This window comes from Ctenocephalides felis, unplaced genomic scaffold (genome assembly GCF_003426905.1).
Source record: "Ctenocephalides felis isolate EL2017-DRISC unplaced genomic scaffold, ASM342690v1 CF-g0.4_SCAFFOLD_01886, whole genome shotgun sequence".
Lineage (NCBI taxonomy): Eukaryota > Metazoa > Arthropoda > Insecta > Siphonaptera > Pulicidae > Ctenocephalides > Ctenocephalides felis.
Window position 1 is genome coordinate 89497817 of NW_020538040.1, and position 26957 is coordinate 89524773.

The following is a 26957-nucleotide window of genomic DNA, read 5'->3' on the forward strand; positions in this document are numbered from 1 at the left end:
AAGCGAAATGTTTATTTTTCACTCGAAATTTTTCAATAATAAAACTATCATATATTTTAACTTTATTACTTTATTACTATTAGTATTTTACTTGATATACGATAAAATTTGGCAGCGCACCTTAGTAGATTTTTTTAAGAAAAAAGAGCCCCTCAAGTCGACTGATTTCTTTAAATGTTAAATTGATGTTTCAACAATAGTCTTAATTCATGAAAACTTAAGACAATTGTGTTTTTGTTCTTGACTGTGGTCCTAGAACTGTTACGGTTACAAAGTTTAAATGACAAAATTAGTAAAAATTAACCACAAATAATTTCACTAAAGCTCTAGGTTGCACTTCAAAGCTCATAATTTCCAAGCAACGTGAGATAATTTTTTTCTAATTTTTTACAGGACAGTTGAAGTCAATACTGCCACCCCGTTTTGGTTTGACGTCAAGATCTCGGAGACCCTGTATATATATAAAATCTATTATATATAATATAATTTTATTTTAAGATGTCACCCATATATATGAATATAAATAAATACACGTGACAGGTTTTTTCAATAAAATTTTATTGTACATAAACATTTGGTACTCATCTTCTCCTGGAAAGTTTTTTTCATTGGATTACAGCGTTCACTAATCCAATGTGCTCATTACATCTACGTTCATAAAAATATAAATCTGTACATGTATAAGCGTTAGTAAGTGATGTTTAGAATGTGAAATATAATATATAAAACATTAAAATATATATCAGTATCCAATCTTTCCGATAACTCTTAGTTATCAGAGAATGAATATAACGAAAAATATAAATTCTAAATCGGAAAAGTTGTATAAAACCTCTATACTGACTCTCCAATATGCGCGCTCCTAACTCAGATCACATGAAGGTACAAAAAAAGTTCAGGAAAGTGGCGAAAACGATTCTTCTGAGTGAATTCGACGAATTAATATTACGAAAATTTGGAATATTTCTTTATGTGTGCGCAATCGTAACCATCGCTATGTGGGCATAACGCCCCTAAGCTGATGGCACTGCTGCTGAGGTGGGTATCCGAAACATTCCTGATTGTCCAAATCGGTGTATTTGGTCTCTTCTTCGCCGCTCAAATCGAAGCTATTGTCTTCGATTTTTGGAACCGATATATCGGTCGGATGACCGAAAGTATTGATATCAGGTAAAATGTGCATTGTGTCGTCTTTTGCACTTGTCATGTAAACATCAGCATCGTGCTTTAACACAGTATTTCTATAAAAAATAATAATAGAAATTAATTTATTTTAAAAGCATTGAAAACACTCTTTCTTAATTAGTTAAAGTATTCAGGTAAAATATAAAATTCACAAAATTCAAATATTTATAATGACTTGGGACAAAGAAAATTATGGACCGGAGAATTTAACCTCTTATAATTCTTTAGACAGTCGACTAATAAAAACATGTTTTTCCTTTTTCTATGACAGTATATTTTTTTATTATTATATTATATATTAGAAATCAATTTGATATATATATATAAAAATAAAAATGAAAAAAATATGTTCAAACGTTATGTTATAATGTAAGAAAATTGCAATATTGAATAATTAGTGTCATAAATAATTGTTGTAGATATCAAACCATAAATTATTTTAACAAAATTAAGAAAACCGAATTAACAGTTGTCAATAAAAATCACAGATACAACACTTTAAGTAAATTAATATTGCCGCAAAGAAAATCATGACAGACATAACATTAACCTAAAAAATCAATGACGACAAGACACTTTCTCAAAGATAAGCAAAATGTATCACTATGATTATTATTTGTATGTGAAAATGGATGGATGTTTTATTTTCGTAGTCATTTTAAATAAATAAATAAATAAATAAATAAATAAATAAATATATATATATATATATATATATATATATAAATATATTATTTAGAATGGGATATCATAAAAATATCTGCGACATACATCAACGAAATAGGTAGTGGCTGTCACCGCCTGTCAACCAAGTTACATTGGTCTAGTAGTAGTAATCAGAAATCAATCTCAATACTCAAGTGTAGGGTTGAAATATGTATATATTCATGCTAAAACCGTCCTTAAGGTCTTTCTGATGTGGTTGTTATAATATATATTTGCTTATATCCTTGCGTTCTTAAATACGAAGTTAGTAATGTGCTAATATGCTCTTAATTATTATAGATATTAAAAAAGCACTGCAAAACTATCAAATGAAAAATATTACCTACAAAATGGAAAGCGAGAAACCCAATGTTGAATAATTGAAGAAGAGCAATACGAAGAAAAAAGCTAGTGAGATAAATTATTCACATAATTTCAATAATATCTAATTCATTTATGTTTTATAATACTAATAATAATAAATAATAACTAGGGCAGGACCGTTAGCTGAGTGAGGTGTGAAACTCCAACTCGATTCAGAGAAGAATAATGTGAAAGATTTGACATTGCCATTTCACACTGCCATGCCCAAAATAGTCTTATTTTCAACTGGAAACATATTTTATACTCAAAATAGGTTGCCACACTAGGCCGCGCGGTAACCGGTTACGCATCCATAATTTATATGGTAATAAAATTAAAACGAGTAATAATATAATATGTTACAAATAATAAAAATATAATAATAGTAAAATCCAATAGCAAAACCTCTGATTAAAAAAAATGAAAAAATGTGACGTATTGTGTAATTAACTATTATATCTACACTAGCAATTTAATGTTCCAAATTAAAACAGGGTAAAATGTTGTACCAATATTTACATAAAACCTATTACTGTGCCTAAAAAAATTAGAAAGAAGTATTAAAAACTATAAAAAATAATTCGTCATTAAAATCGTCAATTATTTGAAAGTATTTTTACTTAAAATATAACAGCAGTTAATATTATTTCAATTAAATAAAATTAATGTTATTATAAGTGAAACAAATAGCAATCAAATCCAAAAGTGACATAGCTAAATTGATGTTGCCCAATTAAATATTCTTTGCTATAACTTTAATATTTATCCTCATTTGATGAAATTATTTGTAAGAATTAATTTTTTAGTGAATACAGATGCAAACCCGTTATTAATTTGAGACAAAAAAATTGACAAATTTCAACCAATTGCGGGTAGTGAAGGTTTTTTCGAAACTAAAAAAATTGTAAGGATTTAAATTTGATAATAAAAAAAAAGTTTATCATTTATTCATTGAAAATTGTTCAGGTTATTCAACATTTTCATTGTCCACATATAAATGGCGCACCGTGAAGTATTTCCAAGCATTAATAAATTTTGTAAAGTATTAGTTGAAGAATGTATTATAAATACTAATCCAAGAATTATTAATAATATTTTGCTACAATAGTTAAGTAATTAGTTTTCATCGAAGACCTCTGAAATATCTAGTTATGTGTGTCGAGGTAAATCAAAACGTAAATCGCAGCAATTAATCACTGATCATAAATTAAAAACGAATAGTATTCATGCAATTCCATAAAACTCCATGTATTTGCATTCTCGAAAAGTACCCCGAGCAATAAATCTTCAAGGACACAATTCAAGCACGTGTTCAGCTCTGTAATCGGTAGAAAAATTACACATTGATTGAAATAATAATTGAACACACCAACGCGCGTTGTTGTTTAACAAGAACTTATTGCAAAGTGCGTTTATCTGCCTTCGCGATCGAAATAAGCGTCCACATTTAATGTTTTACGCTGATATGATGTGGGAGGCAAGCAATTATCAAGATGATAGCAAATAATTAGTAACTGCCGTACATAATCTATCGAATATACGTGCATACAAAGAACTTAACTATGTAGATGAATCAAGTAATTTAATATCAACAATAAATTCAATATGTGTTCAATGTTGAGAGGTCGGAAATGTTACGTTATATAAGCAAATGAGATGCGACCTTCGATGCTTTATAGTAGTACGTTACGTGTATATAAGAGCTTTTGGAATTTACGGTTTTAGATGTATTGGACATGAATTAATAAAGAAGTGCTTTAAAGATGATGAGAAAGCGTGCATATTGCACATTATCTTATAGTTAATACTCAACGAAAGTAAAAACGATAGTTTATAAATATTGTTCGGAAAATATAATTTATTGAGAGAAACAATTGAAGATAATATGAAAAAAAAAAACAAATAATATCAAAGAATTTAAAATATGATACTAATTATACGAAAAAAATCTAAATATACTATTTTTATATAATACTCGTATAGCAGCTTGCAACAATTAAATCCAAAAGTATATTATATTAAGCAGATCAATTGAGTCCTCGGTTTTAATGTTATTTATTAGAAAAAGTTTGTGTATTTGCTCATCCTGTAACCTCACTTCTTTATTTTTTAACATATCCAATTTAGAGCAATATTTATATTGTATCAGTTGTTTTATTTATTTGGTTATATGTTTGAAAATAAACATGTGATCCTAAAGAATTCAAGGATACGTGTGAAAAACAGATGAATATTCTAATGCATTGAGTTATATATGACAACAATTAGTTTATGATTATTATACTATAATATAAGATTATAGTATATTTCAAATACGTTGATTTGGTTCCAAAAATACTTCAATAACTTTTAATAGTAGGCGAAACTATGTATTTACATATGTTTAACAAGAAAAAGTTGTCTGTGTTGGGTGTGCGGCGTATGTTTTCTAATGTAGTTTTTAGCCCTGATCAGGATTATAAAGTCAAAATTAGAGGTCAAATGGAAAAAATAAAAAAAAAATTTAAAAATCGACAACATTTTCCATCTAGTAATTCTTCTCTATCATAATTAAATCATATAATTTATGTCATTTCCTGGCTTTTTTGACCTCAAATAACTATTGAGGTTTTTTCGTATAATTCAGTAGTAAATTGCAGACATTCACTCATTGTCATTGTCCCTGAAGAATCTGTAAACACACTTGTAATTGAATATTTGAAAATATGCCTAAAAATTAATGCTGTGATCTACAGCAGTAAGCATGAGCTATAGATCATCAGGTGAAAAAGACCAGAAAATGACAGAAATTATAAGATTTTAATTATCACGCAGAGGAATTACTAGATCAAAGATTTTTCCGTTTATTTAGAACAAATCGATTTTTTGCCATATAACCCATAATTTTAAGTTCAACGATAGAACATACCCAACACAGACAACTGTTTTTTGTGGACCTGTGTAATTACAGTTGAAGTAAAGTGGGTTTTCTTGTTTTGATGCTGTCAAGCAACATTTTACACAAAAGTTAATATTTTTGTCTCAAATTAAAATCTTTTATTGAAAATTATTGGTAATAAAAAAAAATATAAATTATAATGTCTTTCTGGGCTCGCCCGTAGGTAAGCGGTTAAGAGCGACGGAACTTGTTTCAGAGGTCCCGGGTTCGATACCCACTTCGAGCAGCCTGTTGTCAGGCAGCAGTGACAACGATTTTCACTTGGAAATATAGATACCAATATGTTTCCAAGTGAAAATAGCCCTTGCCCGGCATTGCTGCACCAATAAAAAGTCAGCCCTATTAGATTAATTCTAATAACAAAAATCATCAAATATGGATGGATTAACCATTGGGTTACCATCTAAAAATACGAAGTAAGGAGAAGTTTCAGCCCAACAGCTCATAGGACGTAAGGTTCTGATTGTTGTTAAAAAAAAAAAGAAAATAATAATAATAATGTCTTTCTAGTTATGCGAAGACTAAAACTTGAAATATAAGACCCGAGTTCAACATACGAATTTGAAGTATTTGAGATTGATATCTGATTATTGCGCAAGCTATTAAAGTAGAATACAAATTTTGATCGAGATTTAATATCTGTTTCTGATAAAATCATGCAGGCGAGATTTTATAAATAATATAACATTAAGCAAATATTTTAATATGCACCTCAAAACATCGTCGGTGAATCCGTTGATGGAGTCCGCTCCAATGTAAGGATCGACCGGCGTGGCGCTCTGCAGGTACATAGGATTGGAAGAACAGAAAGAGGCGTACGACTGACTGTAGTTTGTCAGTGTGACATCATTCTGCTTCCTCAGACACGACGGCGAATGCCTGGTCAACATGTCGACAAGTTGCCTGACCTGCGCGTCGAGCTCTTTGATCTGCGCCTTCAGATCTACATTCTGGGTCTCGAGTACCGCGGACTCGGAAACGAGATTCACCGTCCGTTCGCGTTTTTTCTGCCTACACTTGGTCGCGGCGATTTTGTTCCGCTCCCGTCGCCGCCTACGCCGCTCCTCGTCCTCGGGCGTCAGCTGCAAGCAAGAAATGCACGCAACGCACCAGGTGAAGCAAGATCATAAACGTAGGTGACTATAATTCTAGCCTAACGCGGATTCAAGTGTCAGACCGAGAAGTACAGTGCCAAGATCAAGGACGATTGTTAGGCGTCTCAAATAATAATAATGCATAGATGCAAACGGTTATGTATTAGGCGATTCGCGATTCGCACAGACCGACCTTCGTCTCAGCTAATTAACATAATATGCTATTGTTACAAAATTCAGATTTATTGTACTAACATTTATTATTTAAATGCGTGAAACACTATTGTTTTGTGCATTTTGATGACCTTCAGTGCTATCTTAATGACATACGTATAAAAAATAGAAATAAAGGTTTATAATGGCATACATTGAATTCTTATATATAGTCGTTTATGTTATATATGTAGATTTCTATTTTTTCACCAATTTTATTAGTAAAATCGAAATTATTATACATTAATTTAGGTAATGTTCTCGAAGTACACTTATCCCCCGTTTTACAACTTCACTTTTGCATGGAAAAACCTTGCTGAACGAAAACCACCATAAAGAGCCGTTTTTGTCAGTTTTTAATGTGATGAATAACAAACATATAAAACGAAAAATAAATATTAATACATATATTTAATATCAAACACATTTAATCATTTCAATATTATTTAAATGATAAAATAAATTAAAAAAGGTATTTTACGCTATCAATTATATATGAACACTAATTAAAAACAAAGTTTTAAAAGGATAATGCTCTTTGTTTTGGTATTTCCAACAAACTAGTTTATACACATATAAAAATTAGTTTTGATCATAAAACGAGGAGTTTGCATCTTATCTACATATTTCAATCATAGACATAGACTACTAAGAATTCGTAATTGTAACATACATTTTGTTGTGTTGTCTTTTGACAGTAAAATATTTTGACAGTAAAGCAATGGATAAAAATATAAGAAAAATATAGTTTAGTATTTATAATTTCGTGCAAATCCTAAATTAATGAAATTTTGTTAAAAAGCTTTTATTTTGACAGCTTAAAGTGAGATGTATATCACAAAGATGTATATCACAAAGCATTCAAACTCTTATGTAACAATTTTTTAACTATTTATCATAGAGCCAGATATTGCAACCAACCCGTGTATAAAGTGATATCAATTACTACATTAAATTAGTTACTACGATTTTTATTAACTTTTATATATTTTTTCATTACAAATTGATTTAGTGGTTAAGTTTGCGCTTGATAAATAATGCTTCAAAGGGTTAAACACTTTTTAACATTTTTAATTGAATCACCAATTACCCTAGTTAATTTTTTTTCCACTTGAACTATAAAATGATCTGTAAAGTATATGCACAGTATATAACACGTGATCTTAAATATGTTTTTCGAAAGTAACGCTGTATAGTAATAAAAAGGATTATTACCACAGTATTATATTTCTCATTACGTGCTCTATCCAATTTCATTATAAAAAATATATATATCAAATTTCTTGCCATCTGCGCATGTAAACAAACCATTTAATAATTAAGAATATCTAAAACTAACTACTAATAAGAGTATATTATAATTCAAGTATTGTCCGTGTCGGAATTTATCAACTAAACAACGAATGCTATTTGTTTATATCTTAGCTGATTGTATATTTATTGTTTTTATTCCCACGGGCTTATTAATCAACAGTCCTGTTCGACAAAATAGTAAACACTAAACAATTCAAATATAAACTTAAATGATTTCACATATTTATGAATGTGTTAAACGATAACAACTCGTTCAATTATTTTGTTATATATTTAATTCATAGTAGTTACAATGATTTATTTATATTTAATAATATTTAATTTAGATAGTGTTGAATAGTATTTGTTATAATTTACTAAATGGATCATTTAATTTTATTTGATTATTCAATATGAATATACTATATCGATACTTCAATATTTAATTGTCAAATTAAATGCACTGTGAGTGTTTTTTTTTTAATTTAAAATTTTGTGCCATTATATCATTACCTTGTTCAGTACGATTAGTTTGTCAATACTTTAGTACTTATATTAGGCAAATTGTGTAATAGTACAGTATCAAAAAAAATTATAAATGTACGACACAAAAGAGTTGGCAAATAGTTGGTAAAACATCGGTTACCGATATTAGCATGAAATTAAACAATTAAAAACACATACGAACAAATTTAATTATATTAATCGAATTTGATAGAGAATTTAAATAACACAAATAGATTTATTGTGGTTTAAACATAAATTTCCATGCAAACAAGTGCTTTGATAACACGCCTTCAGCAATTCACATGTCCACAATGCTTTATTCCGTTGAATATTCATTAATTTCTGTCAAACTGCAATATTTGAAATATACACAAATATCATAATGTGTAGTGCCATGTTTAATATCCTATCACTACTACACTATTGATAAAAATTCAATCAAATCATTAATCCGAGTAATAAATTGTGTACGTTTTGGACAAATAGAGATTGTTTTGCAAACATCAGTTAGCTTGTGTGCTTTTAATTGAAATTCGAATCGCTTTGGGTATCGAATTATAAAAATTGACACATGCAATTATATTGTTATTTAATAATGTACATAATTGATTTATGTCAATAAGAGCCAGAGGACAATGATGATATTGTTGATAATTAAAAATATAATTGTACAACAACGCTTATAACTATGTGGATCATGATAAACATATCAAATTTGTAAATGAGAATATAATGAAGTACGAATCAAGCTAATTTAATGAACATTTAGTGAAATATCTATTATGCGCAAATATAATTCAAAATGCAAATTGTTAAAATATTTATTTTAAATATGGTTTTACTTCTTACTTCTATTATTGAAGACTATTGTACTTTCACATAATTATTATTCAATGTATGTCATTACTATGAATTATATTTCATTGCACTCATTATTCAAGTAGATACAACGTATATTATACATTGCTAACATTACAGCACTAACACATTAACACACTAACAATAAAATTGAATAATTTTTACCTTATGTAATCTTACAATGTGAACTGATTAAAAAAGCGATACTCAGATAAGATTTAATGAATTTAAACGAATGACTTTAATGAAACTAAATCTTTGTGTATTATTTGTTATGTTTGAAATTAAAAATTGCGTTAAACAACAAAAAATATTCACACCAAATATAGAGGAGACTGGGTACGGTTGTGCTAGGGTACGGTAGTGACAGTCGTCAAAACAGCTGAACTATACTGATTTTGAGATAAGGTCCAAAGGGAGCAAGATAAAGTATGTTTGTTCGAACAAGTTTACAATATTCATCTGTAGACAGGCAGTTAATTGTATACAGATAGACCACTTTGTTTGTTATTTTGCTACATTATTTTGAACATTAGTAGTTAATTACCAGCAATTAGTTTTATGTATATATTGTGACATGTATATATTGTGACATGCACTTCTTGTCCTTTTTGGGTAAAATTTAAACAGACAAGGAAAAATCTAACATAAATAAGACAAAATATAAAAGAGAAAGCGAGAAGAAAATTCAATACAAGAAAACAAAAGATTTTACAAAAATTTCTTGTTTTAAAAATTATGTTTTTTTATATATTGTTTTATTATTTTCTTAACCTTTGTTCATGTTGTGTTGTGTTACACATATCTGACAATAAATCGTCGTTATAAACTATTTTGGTACTTATAGATATTGTTTTTTAACCTAATTATATGCCTGTCATATCTGTTCTTCGGGTGTGGACAACTGTGACACTCGCCCTTTTATTGTATAATATTAAGACATTATATTTAAAGACAGTATTTCAGCATTTCCTTGTATTGTAAATGTTCAAATTTTCATTCAATTGACTTTTCTCCTAGCTAACAAGTAAATTGACAAAATTGTTGCTGACAAAAAAAGTGGCACAACCGTACCTAATCACCCCTGCTCAATACACATGTAGACATAATGTATGTAAACGATATATTTCATCGTTTTCAAGTGTATATAAAAATAAACAAAATCAATAGTGTTTCATATATATCTAAATCTCCATTATATGAATTTCATAAGAAAACGATTAATAGTCCAGAACGTTTTACTTCATCCTTACAACAACATGATTAAATGCAGCCGGCATGTAATTAAAGAACTTATTCACATTTAGCATAACATAAATAATATGCCATTAGCGAAGAGTAATGAATAAATGTAATTACCTTACGATTGACAAGATGTGAAAATTTTTCTGATATTAATTGACTCAAGTGATTATTCAAACGGCATAATTCAGTTAACCTTGACACAATAGAAGACTGTATGTACAATTGTGTTGCGCTTTGCCTCGCCTAGATTTGATCTATAATTTAAATCAAGCACGGAGCCACTCTGTTATTTTATTCGTGCGGCAAAAAATTCTATGGCAATTTAAAATTCGCGGCGGAATGAGCACATGAACCGCAGGCGAGAGTATTACGACGAACAAGATTCTATTAGCTATTATACTCGTATATTACGTTCTGATTGCGATGGCAAATAATTCTGTAATTGCTTCCACGAAAATATCCTATAGATTCTCCCTTTTTTTGTTCGGTTTATTGATTAATCATCTTAAAAAATCAAAGAATTAAAAACATCTGCAACTCTATTATCTGTTGCATTGTATTATCAATTGAATATATATTCTTCAATGATGTCAATATCTATCAGTAACTTTCTTGTATCTAAATTTCAAAGAGCTTTAACAAACCAATACAAAGTAAATCTTCGTGAAGTAGACTAGTGCAACAAATAATATGTAAAGTTATACCTGATGTTAACAAAATTATTGCTGTTATAAGTCGCACAGACTAAAAAATCGTTTAATCGTTTATTCAACAACGATTATTTTCTTTATTTTTATCAAATCATACTAATCGTAAAATTATAAGCTTCCTTTAATTATTGCTATATGCCGTTAATATAAGACAAATTTAAACTGACAATGAAATCAATGTTTTTTTTTAATATTTTTTAGACTTTTATTTAATTTATCAAAAATAAATGAACCGCATTTTTTTAAAATTTAGTAAATAGTTTGGTATAGCAAACACGTCATGCCAAACTATTTACTGATCCATCCAGAGATGTAGTTAGAACACTTTTATTTTGCAACATACTGATATATTTTTTTTCAAGAATGGTCAAAACTATTTTTTGTCGCATAAATAAAATGCACTGTTTTCTATTTTGATATTACATATAAATGTACTGATGCAAAAAATCTAACGAAGAAGTATAATACCCAAAGGCAGACTTATGTACCAATCCCCCATATTATGTAGTGCCTATACATTTTATATATTAAACTAGCTGTAAGTGGAATTCTGTCTTAAGGCAATTAAGGCATCGTGCCTTAAGGCAAATTGCTGGAACTTCCCGTACCAAAATTTTTTTTTTAAAAACGATTAAGATTTTTGAAAAAAATTTACTTTGAAAAAATAAGATTTTTGAGAAACTATATATTGGACAAAAAATTACTTTTTTTTGAAAAAAAAAAAATTTTTTTTATTTTTTTTTTTTAAAAAAAAATGTTTTATTTTATTTTGACATATTTTGGAAGATCTAAACTTTTTTTCAGAGCAATCGTACTGCTTTAACTGCATAAAGACGAAATATCAAAGCCCGTAAGCGCCGCGTCGCCGTCTAACGCGTAAACATTGGTACGGAACCCATAGAAATGTAAAAAAAATTTATACTTATTGTTAAAATCTCTATAAAATATTTGATAATTTGATGTGCATATGTCTAATGATCATTTTTGACCGCCAAATGGCATTTTTTTTTACTTTTTTCATCAGATCTCCGAAACCGTTAGACCTGCCTTCATGAAAATTTGATCAATTCTTTATCTTGTCAATACAAGTAAAATGTTTTTTAAAATATTCAAATCGGACGCTCCGTTCTCTTAAAAACTGAGTTACCGTTTTCGGCACTTTTTGCCCCGTATCTTTGGAACGGCTAGACCTGCTTTCGCCAAAAACTAATCAGCACGTCTCCTTATTAATACGAATCGAATGTTTTTTGAATTATTCAAATCGGTTGATCCGTGTTCCCGAAATCGTCGACGAAAATTTGTATCCGCACATACATACACACACGCACATACATACATACATACATACATACATACATACATACATACATACACACACACACACACACACACACACACACATACATCCATTTTTTCTAAGGTATGCCAAAATGTTCAGAAACCTCTGAAACGTAAAGATATATAAACATTTTCATTTTCGATTTTTTTGCGATTACTATAACTTGCCCTACGGGAAGTTAAATATATATTTTTGAAATGCAAAAAAAAACTGAATGAACGTTGAAGTATCACAACAAACTAAACTCATCCAAAAATCGTGAATTCCAATTCCTGATATCCGCAAACCCAATTCTCTATATTATTGTTCAATCTAATCCGGTAAATACTACCCTATCATTATGTTTTATATTTAAAAGCGTTATTGTGTAGTACAATAGCATATTTCAAATATCCAATATGTGTTTATGTTTAAATTACCTGTGACTTTAAATTAATTTTAAAGCATTTTCATTCGCACCTTATTAAAATCTTATTAGAGTTGACGTCGCGTTAACTACTTCATAATAAATGGATAAGCACAAACTGCATAATTACACGACACCAGAGAAACATTGGCTCATATTGCAATAAAAATTGCATTACGAATCGAACATATTACGAATTTAAAAAAAATAATTTGTAATGGATTAAAACATTTCATTAAATTCAAATTTAAATATTTCACAAAAAAAAATATAAAATTTAACGACCTATATTTCGAAGTATTGATTCAATTCCTTACGTTATATTAGTTATAAACAACCGTAAATCGTCTTGACACATAAACCATGTACTTCATTTTTTCTAAAAAAAAATCGATCCAACACATTTAAAACATTGATATTGATTGAATATTTTGTCAATATATGTCAGTTTATATTCAAACACAAGTGTCAGAAAAACATTAAGGACAATTTCAATCAACAATTTACAAGATAATTATAATTTAGAGACATTGTATCGATTATAATCGATATCTTAATATTATGAAATTAACATAATAGATTTATATTGAATACATATCGGCCTAATAAATAATTTATAGTAAAAAAATTTAAAAATCCATAGGAAACTATTAAGGTAGTATGCTAGTGTAGAAGCATGAATTTTAAATCATCGTTAAAAAAGAGGCAATCAATTGTTTTTAAAGTACATAAAAGAATAAAAACCAAAAAATATTATAAATTTTAATAATTAGCAGTGGTTGAAGTGGGGGTCTCAAAAAGTTGACACGTGACCGAAATAAAAAAAAATATTAATGAATTAATTAAGTCAACAAATAATTGACTTTGAAATTTGAAGTGAATTTTTGAAAAAATGGTGACTTCAATTCAAAGGATTAATTTCTTACAACTTTTTTGAGTTTCTCGAATTTTTCAAAAATAAAAAATGTTAAAATTTAAAGATGGGGCTAATGTATGTCTGAGAGAAATCTATAAAGAAGATTCTCCGAAAATTTCAAGTAAATCGTTCCAGTAGAACTCGAGTAATCGTGGGCATCGTATTGAAAAGACAGTTTTGAGAAAAACGCATTTAAGTTTCGCAAAAAAAAGGAAACATAAGAGGATTATCGTGGTCAAACTGACGTAACTCCGAAAATAATTTAAATTTTAAGAAATCCTCTTGCATACACATTCTTAAATAGTTAAATTTTGAAAATATGAAAAAAAAGAAACTATTTTTTTTTTAATTTCTACACTAAACTACTCTCTTTTTGTAACATTCATATTGCATATTATCCGGATAACATTTAGCATGGTAAGTTGAAATTTTCATTTATAAGAATGATCAAACTTTGACATATTTAAATATCAAACACAGACAGAACATTTCATACTCATAACTTACTCAAATTTTACTGGCTTTTTTCAACTTAGTGAAAAATATAATAAAGGGGTAGTGTAAACTAGCAAATATTTAAATAAAATGTAACTATAAATTTCGAAAACCTCAAATTTTCGCATACATTTTCGATTAATAAAATGAACTTTTTATAAATTCTGCACATTGGAACCACTTGTTACAAAAACTCTTAATGTTTCTTCATTTATTCATTAGTACTAAGGTAAGAGTAAGAAGTAAATTTATTATTCCATTTAGAATGAAATTTAATAAAATTTATCTCAAAATTAAATCACGCGTAATATTTTTTTTCAAAATAAGATATATAGATAATAAAACTTTGGGCTAATATGGATAAATATATAGTAACTTCAAAAAATGTCTCAAAAATGTTAGTCTAATCTTCAATGCCTTCTAACTTTTGTTTAACAAATGAGTTAATTGTCCTTAATGAGTTTCCGTTAAATCGTCCATTGCTTAACTAATTAAATAAATTAGACTTAATAGAAATAAATGATCTAGATCAATGGTGAATATCTTACCCCTTGGACTGGCGACATTCGTTCTTCGTCGTCATCTTCACTCCCCGTCGTACCGTTGTATTCGCATTTACTACCCGAACCAGACTCACTAGTGGAATGCTTTCTCTTGCTTTGTATCGACAATTTTAAACCAGCTTTGATGAGTTGCGAACATGTCTATTGTAATTGTAACATTGAAAAAAAAACATTTAAATATCCTGTTATGGAGACCATATCTGAATTAAATATATATTTAAACTAAAATACTACTTGAAATTTATATATATATATATATATATATATATATATTTATATATATATATATATATATATATATATATATTAGAGATGGGCAACTCACTCATCCGGTACAACTCCTCCCTCGGAGTGAATCCGAGAGGAGTTCTTTCACTGGATTCGTCATATCCTACTTTCCTAAACTGGTACTATATCTATTAACATGTGCAGATATTTGCCTGAGATTTTTTTACTAATACAAAGATTCGGGTCGAAAAAAGTGGTCTTTTTCTCGTTCACAACCAGTTTTAGGACTTTCTAGGTATATAATGTCTTAAAATAATGCTATTTTGAATTCTATATCCTGTATACGATAACCTTTGTCCGTAAATGAGCTTTTTCAATGGTATACAACTAGCTAAAAAATCTTTAGTATTTTATTATAACTTTTACACAATTATGATTTTATAATTGTGTAAAAGCAATAGTATGCTAATCAACCTACCTAATGTATAATAAATTTTTGAAAAGAAAATAATTAAAGAATGTGAGAAATTATTATTTTGTGAAATATTTATACAAAAAGATTTGTTCTTATTACATATATAATGTTCACTGCATTATTTTCATATAAATATAAACATGTCCAAAGAATTCTATATTTTCTCTTCAAAAATAATTACAAAATTGATTTTGATTTTAAAGTTTTTTGTCTATTTGAGATTTGTATGCATATTAATATAGTAATTATTATAATAAAATGAACAAAAATGTTTGGACTATTTGTAAACGATTTCCAAAGTCTTAATAAATCCTTAGATATGTTAACACACTATAGAACATTGTGTCAAGTATTATGTTTCGAAGTTGTCGGAGTTGTGGAGTTGTTAAGTGGATATAACTCCTCTCTGAAGCGGAGTCAAATCCTAACCGATCCGGCTTCGGATATGATAAGCCCACCTCTAATATATATATATACATATATATATATATATATATATATATATATATTAGAGTTGGGCTTATCAAATCCGAAGATCGGTTAATATTTGATTCCGCTTCAGTAAGGAGTTATATGCCCTTAACTCTGACGACTCCGACAACTTCTAAACCTAATACTCGACTCAAAAGTGTTTTATAGTGTTTTGTTCATATATCTCAAGAATTATTAGGCATTTGAAAATCGTTTACGGACACTTCAAACATTTTTCTTCAGATATATTATTATAAAAATGCATACAAATGCATTTCAATATGCATACAAATCTCAAATAGTAAGCCGAATTTGAGACAATAAAAATATTGAAATATCATGGCAATTCTCTTGCTATAAAGGGTCACTAGGCTACCAGGCGACTGGATAATTTATGAATAGATAAATGTCAATAAAACAATGATTAACAAAAAGATTACCAATAAATGTTGAAATGTAAAAAGTTTTGGCAGGCCATCGAATCAATGGCTTATATTTTTTGCAGTGTTGACCAAACAAAAACGAAAAACTTTAGAATCAAAATCAATTTTATAATTATTTTTGAAGAGAAAGAATAGAATTCTTTGAAAATTTTTATATTTATATGATAATTATGCTGTAAACTTTATGTACAAAATAAGAACAATTCTTTATTAATTTCTCCTATTATTTCCTGTTCGAGAATTAATTATATATCAAGTACTTCGATTAGCATACTATTACTTTTACACAATTGTAAAATCATAATTGTGTAACAGTAATGATATAATACTAAATATTTTTTGCTGGTTGTATACCATTGAAAAACGTCTAGGTACATTTTGTACCTAGAAAGCCATAAAATTGTCTGTGAGACGAGAAAGCGACCGCTTTTTTCCAAGAATATCTTCAAATTAATACAAAATCTCAATCAAATGTCTGTACGTGTTAACAGATTTAGTGCCAGTTTAGGGAAGTCGAATATGTCAAAATCTCCGATACAACTCCGCTCGGATTCACTCCGAGGCAGGGGTTATATCTTCGGATATAACTCACTCCGGAGTTACCCAACTTTAATATATGTGTGTGTGTCTGTAAATGTGTGTAAATTCAAATGTATTTCAACATAGTCAACAATTTTACAAAAAATAGAACATGAAGATAGATTTTCTACAATAAAAATACCTCATTATTTGATAAAAATGCAAATTAACTATTGAAAATAGCAGTCACCTTTGTTAGTATTTTTGGCGTTATTTGTTTTTGCATTTCTGAATTAAAAAGTGAATAAAGAAACGAACAAAAATTAACTGTTTTCTAAAACATCAAACCAACAAAAATAACTTTTTGTATCCAACTGAGCCCGACGCAACTTTTTTTTCTAATAATGAATTCAGAAATGTGACTTGTAGATAATGAGCTTGCGATTCTCAATCAAATAATTATTAGAAAATTTACTAGATTCCTTAAAATATAATACTAAATGTGTTGAAACTGTTGTGATGTTTTTGTAGGACATTGAACGAAATAGTAAAAGAAAAATTAAGTACGTAAAATAAATAAAAAAAATATTTAAAAAGGGATAAAAAATAATGTAAGTGGTTAAATAGAGAGGTCAATAAAATACATATGAAAAATTGTCAATTTTGCCAAAAAATAAAATAGGTTTCATGTATTTTAAACTGATAATTAGCATAAAATACAAGCATACCGTCTGACAATAAGAATTTAATTGAAACAATACGTGTTCGAACAATATATAGGTCACAGAATACGGTATGTTGTTTACTATATGTGAAGTTAGTTTCCCAACAATAATATTTTGAATGCTCATAGTTTCATAGTTTATAATATAACTTAAGTTGAATTATAAATAATTAAGAATGATCACAGTTATACTTTTTTCGCAAAAGGTGTAAAAAATGTAACTAATAATTTTAAATCAATATTTGTTAGAACTTAATGTAGAAACGTGTGAAGCATAATAATATTAGAGCAGTTAATCAGTTAACAATTAAAATTCTTGTTTTTGTGGATTTTTTTTCATTAATTAGATACTTAAATGTTGAAACTGAATAAAAAGAAGTACATTTGCATTGTACACAAACAAAACAATAAAATTTAGAGGAAATATAACATCAGTAAACATCTATAGCTCTAGGTATTACTAATTAGATTTTGATCCTTACTTATTTTTATTATTAAAGAAAAAAATGGTTTCAATAATTCGAAGCTTCTAAAGATATCCCATATCCCGAAAACGTAGGAATGATTAATAAACCAAAAATTAAAATTTAATTTAATTTGATTATTTAAAAAAAGCTATTATATATATATATATATATATATATATATATATATGTAGTAGTATACAAATTATACCAATTATAACATTATTAGACCAAGAAATATGTTTCTGATAATGAATAATTGGATTACATCATCAATTCACATTCAATTTATGCACCGAAATTAATTAATTATAAGTTAATTTATTCAAGAAATTACAAATATGTAATTATATATATATATATATATATATATATACATATATATATATATATATATATATATATATATATATATAATTAACATATGAATTATTCATAAGTTGATTTGCACCGATAGATTGAAATAATAAAGATGTTAATGCTGTAAATTCATCATTTCACATAACTGCTTGCAAGATTTATTATCAATAAAATTTAATGATTAATTTTGTTTAATTAATTTTAATCATTATACTAGTGCTAAATAATTGTGTTTTATTTCATATCGCATGTGCGAGTTGAACCAATGGCCTTTATCCGATTAATTTTTATTGTGAAAACGTGTTATTGGGATAATTGAGATAAATTGACAGCAATTTATTATTATAGCGCGCCAAATAAAATAGAACTATAGACGTATACTTCATCGGCAAGTTATTGTCATTTTTCTGACAAAAAACAATTATTCAAAATTTAGGCCAAGTGTAACCAGAAAGAATACGTGGTCGAAATTTCGACATCGGCATCCAACACGTGTAGAAACCATCCTCAAGTACAAAGCTGGATATGAACGTTTGCGATTAAATAGTAGTAGAACTTAAGAAGCCTTGACCCGTCAAACTACTAACATATTACTTATGGCGCGTTCTTGAACGTCGTAACCCGAAGCTCGATCTGAGAGAAAAAATGCATCCGACCATTCAAATTATTACAAACATGGCGAATAGTAATTAATCTAAGCTCCGTTGGCGATGCTGACTCTTTGATGATGTGTTATTTCGGTTTTATTAATGCTACCTCTTAACTCGAATGATATATTTTGAATACCGAAAAAATCTCGTTTTCATACTTGCTCAATTCACAAAACGTTCATAATCACCGCTGATTAGTTTCTTCGGATTTGAGAGATAATTTATCAAACAACTAATTATAGGCGAAAGATTTCGTATGGCGGGAATAAAGGAAATAAAAATAGCAAAGGCAATGTCGAACAGACATTAACATATAGTTTATGAGCAAAAAAGCGAGAGGCAATAAATTGAAATTTGAAACATTCAAAACCATTCATTCGATATTGAAAGGATTCTAAGAGACGTGAGATACTGTAACATCGTATTACATCTCGAAACGGCAATTAACGTTAATATTATCACATGGATAAAAAATAGAATTATCAGCAATAGGAGATATTTATACTACTCTATCTATTACTTTTTTCTATAGTAATAGGTACTAAAGTCAGATATTCACGATTTATTTTTGGAAATAAACTCGTGAAAGTGAAAGTCTAAATGAAAATACGACCTAAATTGTAAAGGGAGCTCGTGTTCCAGTAAATAATCTTGATGGTCATGCCTTAATACAAATTGCTGAAACCGCAAATATCAAAATAATACATTTTTGAAGTCTTCGAAAAAATTTGACTTTTATTGTTTTTTTTTGTTTTAATTTTTTTTTTAAATTCTGGATTTTCAACTTCAACCAGTTGTTCATTTCGTCAAGTAAGATGTTTTTTAAATTATTCACATCGGACGCTCCGTTCTCTCAAAAACCGAATTACCATTTTTCTCACTTTTTATCCCGTATCATCGAACCTGCCTTTCATAGAAACTAATCAGCACGTCTCCCAATCAATAGGAATTGAATGTTTGCATTCAAATCGGTACATTCATTCATTTTTTTCTAAGGTATGCCAAAATTTTCAGAAGGCTTTGAAACGTTAAGATATATAAATATTTTCGTTTTCGATTTTTTTTGCGATTACTATAACTTACTCTATGGGAAGTTAAAACAAGCAAGCCATTGTAAATTTATATCTTTGAAATCTTCGGTAAAATATAAAAATTATATTCAATAATTACAAATGCAATGTTTATATGATAAAAAGTTTGATACATTTGGTCCACATTCTGATGTCTTTTTCTAAGTTTTGTATTACTTTTTATACGTTATATATACATGAAAGAGTTAACACAAAGTGTAAAGACTTTTCTAATTAAATTTTAAACTGCCAACATGTGCGATTTTTAAAGAATGAAAAAATATAGCAAAATATTTTAAATAAACTGAAAATGCACAAATTTTCATCGTTACCAAAAAGACTAAATCAAATCTTTTTTTTTTAAACGGAATGTGTGCACTGAATGAATCTGTACATGTCCACTAACAATAATGGCAGAGTATGTGATATTTATCTGTCGCAAAAACAAACTGATGTATTTCAAATATTGACCCATAGTTTTATCATATAAGCCAATAGTGAAACTCTGTACCTACAGATCTGCTTGGCGTATCCATAATATTCAGCAAATAAATGTTATTTTTTATTCACAAACATGAACGATGTGATATTTGACTAACGTATGTTATGCACGTTCCAACCAGACTTTGTTTAACATGCGCGAACGGTCCGAGTCGTTTTCGGGCTAGAGACCGAAGGAAGGTATCAAGTTTAAACCAAAACATATTAAATTAAGAAATTTTAATTCGTGGAAACATGCTCCATCTTGGATATCGACTGTTTTTTCAAGCAACTCGCCATAACGAAACGAAAAAAAGGTAACAGGAATTTAAAAAAAAAATAGAATCTATAACGTCCATAATATAATCCGTTGATAGCATTGATAAAAAATCATGCGGTCAATCATGAATATGCAACAGGTATTATAAAGCATCTAATTACTACTAACAGAAATTTATAGTTTATGTCATAAGCGCATACTATACAAATATAGAATCTATAAAACAGCAACGATCTTAAAACTAAAATAAATCAACTGAATGACCGGTAGCCAGAATATCATACAAGAAGCAATAACTTTTCTTATGGCTTTTTGAGTTTATGTAAAGAATAGTTTGCATATTACTTGTATCAAAGTAAAATTTGTTAAAAGTTGAACTAAAAATAAAACTCTATATTTCAGTTGTAATTTGAATTATGAATATGATTACAAAACTCCTCTTTTAAGCATATATGGAAGGTCATATAAAACGCCCACAAAAGTGTAGGTAAAAAGTATAATGAAGAAATCTCTTAGCTCAAGAAAAATAATCAAGCACAGTAAGAGTTTAAATTTGTAATATTGCAATTTCTTATATATTCTTTCAAATTTACTTTTACGAATTACATAAGTTGGTCTAACTACTGCATTACATTTTTTGCAGCATGAATGCTATTTTCAAGTATTTAAGAAGTAATAAAACATGAACCATATGCCACACGTAATAAGTGTGCTAACGCAATGTTAAATGCCACGTTTTGTATTATTGAATATACTTTTTATTTATTTTACCAAAGTGTTAAAATACATTAATATACCATAACGTTTTTGAATTTTGATATTTGGTTTAGTATTGCATTTCGAATAAGTTAAAATTCTAGAACTAAAAGAAAAGAATAACAACTGTTAATTGAGCTAATCATAGTTGAGAAAAGTCATTCACATGTATCATGAAATGACTTCTGTATTTTAGTTTTATTGCCGTAGGTTAAATATTTTATAAAAACTTACAAAAATAAAGGTACGTGTATATGCACAAAATCGTCAACTATTTACCGATAGAATTTTTTCTTAGTAATTTAACTATGAATTTGCAATTAAAATAAAACTAAAAAATAATCTAACACAAATATTTTTTAATAATTAAAGTCATTGTTAATTCTTTTTAGCAACAATATTTATCGCATTATACTTATATACATGCGGTGTGTAAATAAAGAAGAGATTAGATATGAATTGTAGGTGTCATCGGTTTACATAACATTTAACAAGAGATAATAAAATAATCTTTTTTATTATTATCGTCGGGGTTATTTATTTTGCGTTGAAATTTGATTAAATGTTTTATTATATTTGTGTTTATAATAACTGATTATTGGGTAATTAAAATCTTTGGTTAATTATTGGTACGAATTTAATTACAATAAAAAATAATGAGGACGTTGTAGAATGTGGAAAATATTTTAAAACTAATTATGTGTTAATGTGTGAATATATGTATAAACAAATTCGGAACTTGAATATATTGTGATACCCATGTAAAATTTGTTTTGACTATCAATATTAAATATTATAAACGTTTATTAATATAATTAATAACTTTTTAATTATTTCATTACGCGTTTAATTAAAGGGATATTCTAATGTAGATACATAAATTTAAGTCATCATCGTAAAAAAGACAATATTTTTTTCACTATTATTTGTTTAATAATTCATTTATCAATGTTTCAAAAGTACAGAAAAAAAGTCAATTTTAAGAGTTGTTGTTAAAGTGGAGCGTCTAAAAAATTGCCACGTGACCATGCTACGATTGCAACCCCCCTGTATTGAAGTAAAAATGAAGATTACTAATCTAAAATGTTGTCTCTATGGTATATACTACAAAAAAGTTAAAAATCGAATTTTGACAATAAATTTGAAAAAAAAGACAGTTAGGATATAGTATAGGATATAAAAAATGAAATATTGTAGGTGGCTAAATGCTCTAAGTAAGCGTGGTCAATAAAAATAAATAAAATAGAAATAAATTATATATATATATATATATATATATATTAAGAAATCATGATATACATATATAATATGTAGGTCATCACCTGTTGAACACTATTGGTGGGTGTAGTGGCTTCCCTCTGCTGCCTCTCCTGGAGACTGCAGTCCAAAGGGTTGGTCATAGCGATCAAAGAATTCAGAATTTCCGGGGTTCGCGGCGTTACGCTCGCCCCGGCTCCCAGACACGTATCAACCGCCAGCATGTTCCCGTTGTTATTCGACACCGGCGTATACATTATATCGATTCTTGTTTCAAACTTAATTCGTTTTAAATAATAATATATAAATCTCTATATCTAAGTGCCGTAAATCTATCACTATCCTAGGTAAGAATACTATCACAACTTGATTGATCACTGATCACACACACACGCGTGACTTGACGATATGTGGCAAAAAGGCGCGACAACTTTGTCGTTTTTTCCCTCGTCTGGATGCGGTGTGGAGGCTCGCGCCGATGTGATTTTGGAGGTTTTTTTCCCTCCAGTGAGGAAGGTCCGAGAAGGTTGTCCGTTGATTTTGTTTCTTTCTCGGAATCAGACTGGCGTCCGAGGATGTGTTCGTTAGCTTTTTTCTGCGATTTTTATAACTGTGCCCGCTATGCTCGAATCTTGCATTACGAAGTAATTTGCGATAGATATTGGATCTGCAAAATGCATACAGAAGCATATCATTAGGAAGAATACATCACAATAAGATAATAATGTGCTCGATAGATTTCTTGCTGGCTACTAGAATTATTCATTTGGCGCACGTTCAAATCTTACGAGACCAGTAATTATGCAATTTGTAATTTAAACATGCAATTGTCACCGCAAAATTCAAAGACAAATTTTGGCTTTTGATGTTGAACCAACAGTTATATTACAAACATATCATTAAAACAGAAAATAGAATTATTATATTCAAATCACTATTTTATAAATCAATAAAGTCGCGGTGTAAAAGCAGAAAACACGAATATTTAGAACATCATAATTTATCTGAATGTGAACCACTTGTGACCGAACCATATGTAAACTCGTATATGGAAGAATAAAGTAGGATGAATATGTTTATATATGAGTGGGTGTGTTTCTTTATGGCGCATTAAAATATTTTAAGATTTTACAATTCGAAGTTTGTGCACACGGTTATTGTCATATTTTCTGAGAATGCATAAACAATTTGCGGCTTTACTGACAAATTGCACGTTTCAATCATGTGACATAACAAACATATACAAACGCCCTCATAGTGAAAACGTACATATTATATATATACATATACTGTAAACTCTCGCTAATCGAACCGGAGGTTGTCGGATTACTGGATTATATTGAAAAGTCAAAATATTTAACCTATGATATTGGAAATAATGTTTGAACTTTCAAAAATTTTCAAAAATTTCATTATAAAATCGGTCGCGAGGGTGTCGGATTAATCGAGGTGTAGAATTAGTGAGAGTCTACTGTAGTGGTTTCCAACTTTTTCGAACCGTGCCCCCTAGTTTTTTTGAAAAAATATTACTGCGCCCCTTTTGATTTTTCTAACAATATAATTTTATAAATACTGACATAATTTCTTTATCATGTTACAAATTTATATAAAATATTATGTAAAAATATACATAAAAATAATCATTTATTCAATAATTTTTTATAATATTTTAACGTTTTTGGTATATTTGGTAAATTTATATTTATTTTTAAATTTGTATTTTGAATGCAGTTGCACCCTCTTCTTGCAACAAACTAGCGCCCCCCTCTAGGGGTCGCGTCCCGCAGGTTGGAAACCACTAGCCTACAGTATAATATAATATATATATATATATATATATATATATATATATATATGTGTGTGTGTGTTGTGTGTGTGTAAAAATGGGTGTGTGTAAAATTACTAAAACGTGGTGTTCTCACACTATAAACCTGAATTAGGGTAGAGCACCATTAAGAACATTAATATATTTGTATGTGTAGTAGGTATGCGTATATACATATACAGTAGAACCTCGTTTATTCGGCACTCGGTTATACGGATTCGCGATTATCCGGACTCTCAACCGCGACCAATTTATATGTATGTACATAGTACATACCTACAAGTCGAATTTTTGCACGATTAATGCTACAGTTTAGTATATGTATGTAATGTAATCTAAGAAATTATTTATGTACATAAGAAAATATCAATTTCTTAATAAAGATTATTATCGTTGATGACTATGTATGTATTTGTTATTTTTAATAAATACATAACATTATTTTTCACACATTCGATTATCCGGATTTTTTATTATCCGAACGCCAATCGACAATAATTAGTCCGGTTAATCGAGGCTCTACTGTAATTGGTTTTCAAACGCATGCAAATATAAATTTATATATTTATAAACCAAATTTTTAATATATTATGTCATAATGTGTTTGCTAACACCAAAATATAACATTTTATTTTATGTCAATGTGCAAAAAATGACAAATATGTTAAAAATGTCAAATCAAAAAGCATCCTGTGTGTTAAATAACACTTGCCCTTTCCGTTAATGTGACGCCACACCCCACGTGTGGCGCTCTTCAAATAAATTTGAAACTTTATATTACCACAATGACAGCATGTCCATTAAAGCAGTTTCGATAGAATTATAGTAGATTATCCATAAAATCATATTTTGCACATTGACACTTAATATAATACTATGAAAACACAAAAAAATTAAAGTATCAAAAAAGCTCACCTCACTGCCATAAACCACCTGTGATCGGCATAGCACAGGACACTAAACACTCACTAAACGAACTTAATTGTGATACACGCGGCTTTGTTGCTGCACAGACAACCCGGTACCGGCTTTTTCCTCTTTTTCACACACTTTTCGCAATACTTGTCGCGGCTTAGTTTAATTATATCAATAATAACTTCATTACTGACACAAATTTCAGCGTTACTTCTATCGCACATTTCATATGAGAGACAAACAAAACCAAGATTCCTCTACCGCGCCGCGCTAGCGCTGTTGTATACAACCAAACCCACATAATCTACGTGTTATTGCTACTATAAATAGAAATGACGACATCTACGCGAATCTCGATTGGTTGAAAATTACGTCAACGGACTGTCCGATTGGTCGATAACAAGTCACGAATTCATTCATACGCAAGGCCACGGTTTGAGAATGTGTTGGTCTAATTGTTGCGGATGTGTGTGAGATATTATACGCATGTGTGCGTTCCGTGTTTGAAGCTACATCGCGAGGCCAAACCGTACTAACCCATATGTTATATAGCGGCTTCACACAATACATACTTTTATAATAATGGTCCATATGAAAATCGACACATTTTTTTCTCTAACAAAACTTTATGCGCTTCAAATACTATATATTCCGATGTTTATCTCTTTACGCTTGACGTTACCAATAGCTAGGAAACTTTTCAACCGGATACTTCGAAACTTTTCTCATGATTTTGTATCGGACTGTTCGATTTATTTTAAGTAATCTCTTCCCTATACTTTGGGTGGATGTTTGCTCCAATTCATATTGAACTAAACAGATAAATAACAATTCTTGTCAATTTATCCTGATATAGGGTTCGGCGGGGCACAAAGGTACAAATTGACTTTAAGTAATTATATTGTGAAAATCAAACCAATAATATCACAGAAATAACACATATCAAACAAACAACTATTTGACTATGTACAGTAAAACTCCCATCAGGGAACGTTGAAGTATTACGTAAGCAGATTTAGTACAATTATTTACCCCCCCATCCCCCTTGTCAGCAAAAGTAAGCAAAGCTGTCACCAAAATTTCACCCAAAATAAGCAAATCAAAACCCCCCCCCGCCCCTCTATAGTGCTTACGTAATACTTGAACGGCCCCTCATTGCAGAAATGTGTTTTTTTGCTGTTTTTCAAAAATGTGTAACCTGGTTCTTTTT

At 28.9% G+C, this 26957-nt stretch overlaps 1 protein-coding gene across 2 annotated transcripts; it reads right to left on the reverse strand.

Moving 5' to 3' along the window:
* Positions 1-593: 593 nt before the first annotated feature.
* Positions 594-25951, reverse strand: LOC113376813 (proto-oncogene c-Fos). Of its 2 annotated transcripts, XM_026616879.1 has the most exons (5): positions 25748-25951; positions 23073-23674; positions 14816-14971; positions 5903-6273; positions 594-1241 (listed from the first exon to the last, which is right to left on the reverse strand). In XM_026616879.1, exons 2-5 carry the CDS (start codon positions 23262-23264, stop codon positions 995-997), a joined length of 966 nt encoding a protein of 321 aa, XP_026472664.1. In that variant the 5' UTR covers positions 23265-23674; positions 25748-25951; the 3' UTR covers positions 594-994. The 2 variants fall into 2 exon arrangements, with proteins under 2 accessions (XP_026472664.1, XP_026472665.1); XM_026616880.1 differs by lacking the exon at positions 25748-25951 and having other exon boundaries at positions 23073-23774.
* Between the last annotated feature and the right edge of the window lie 1006 nt (positions 25952-26957).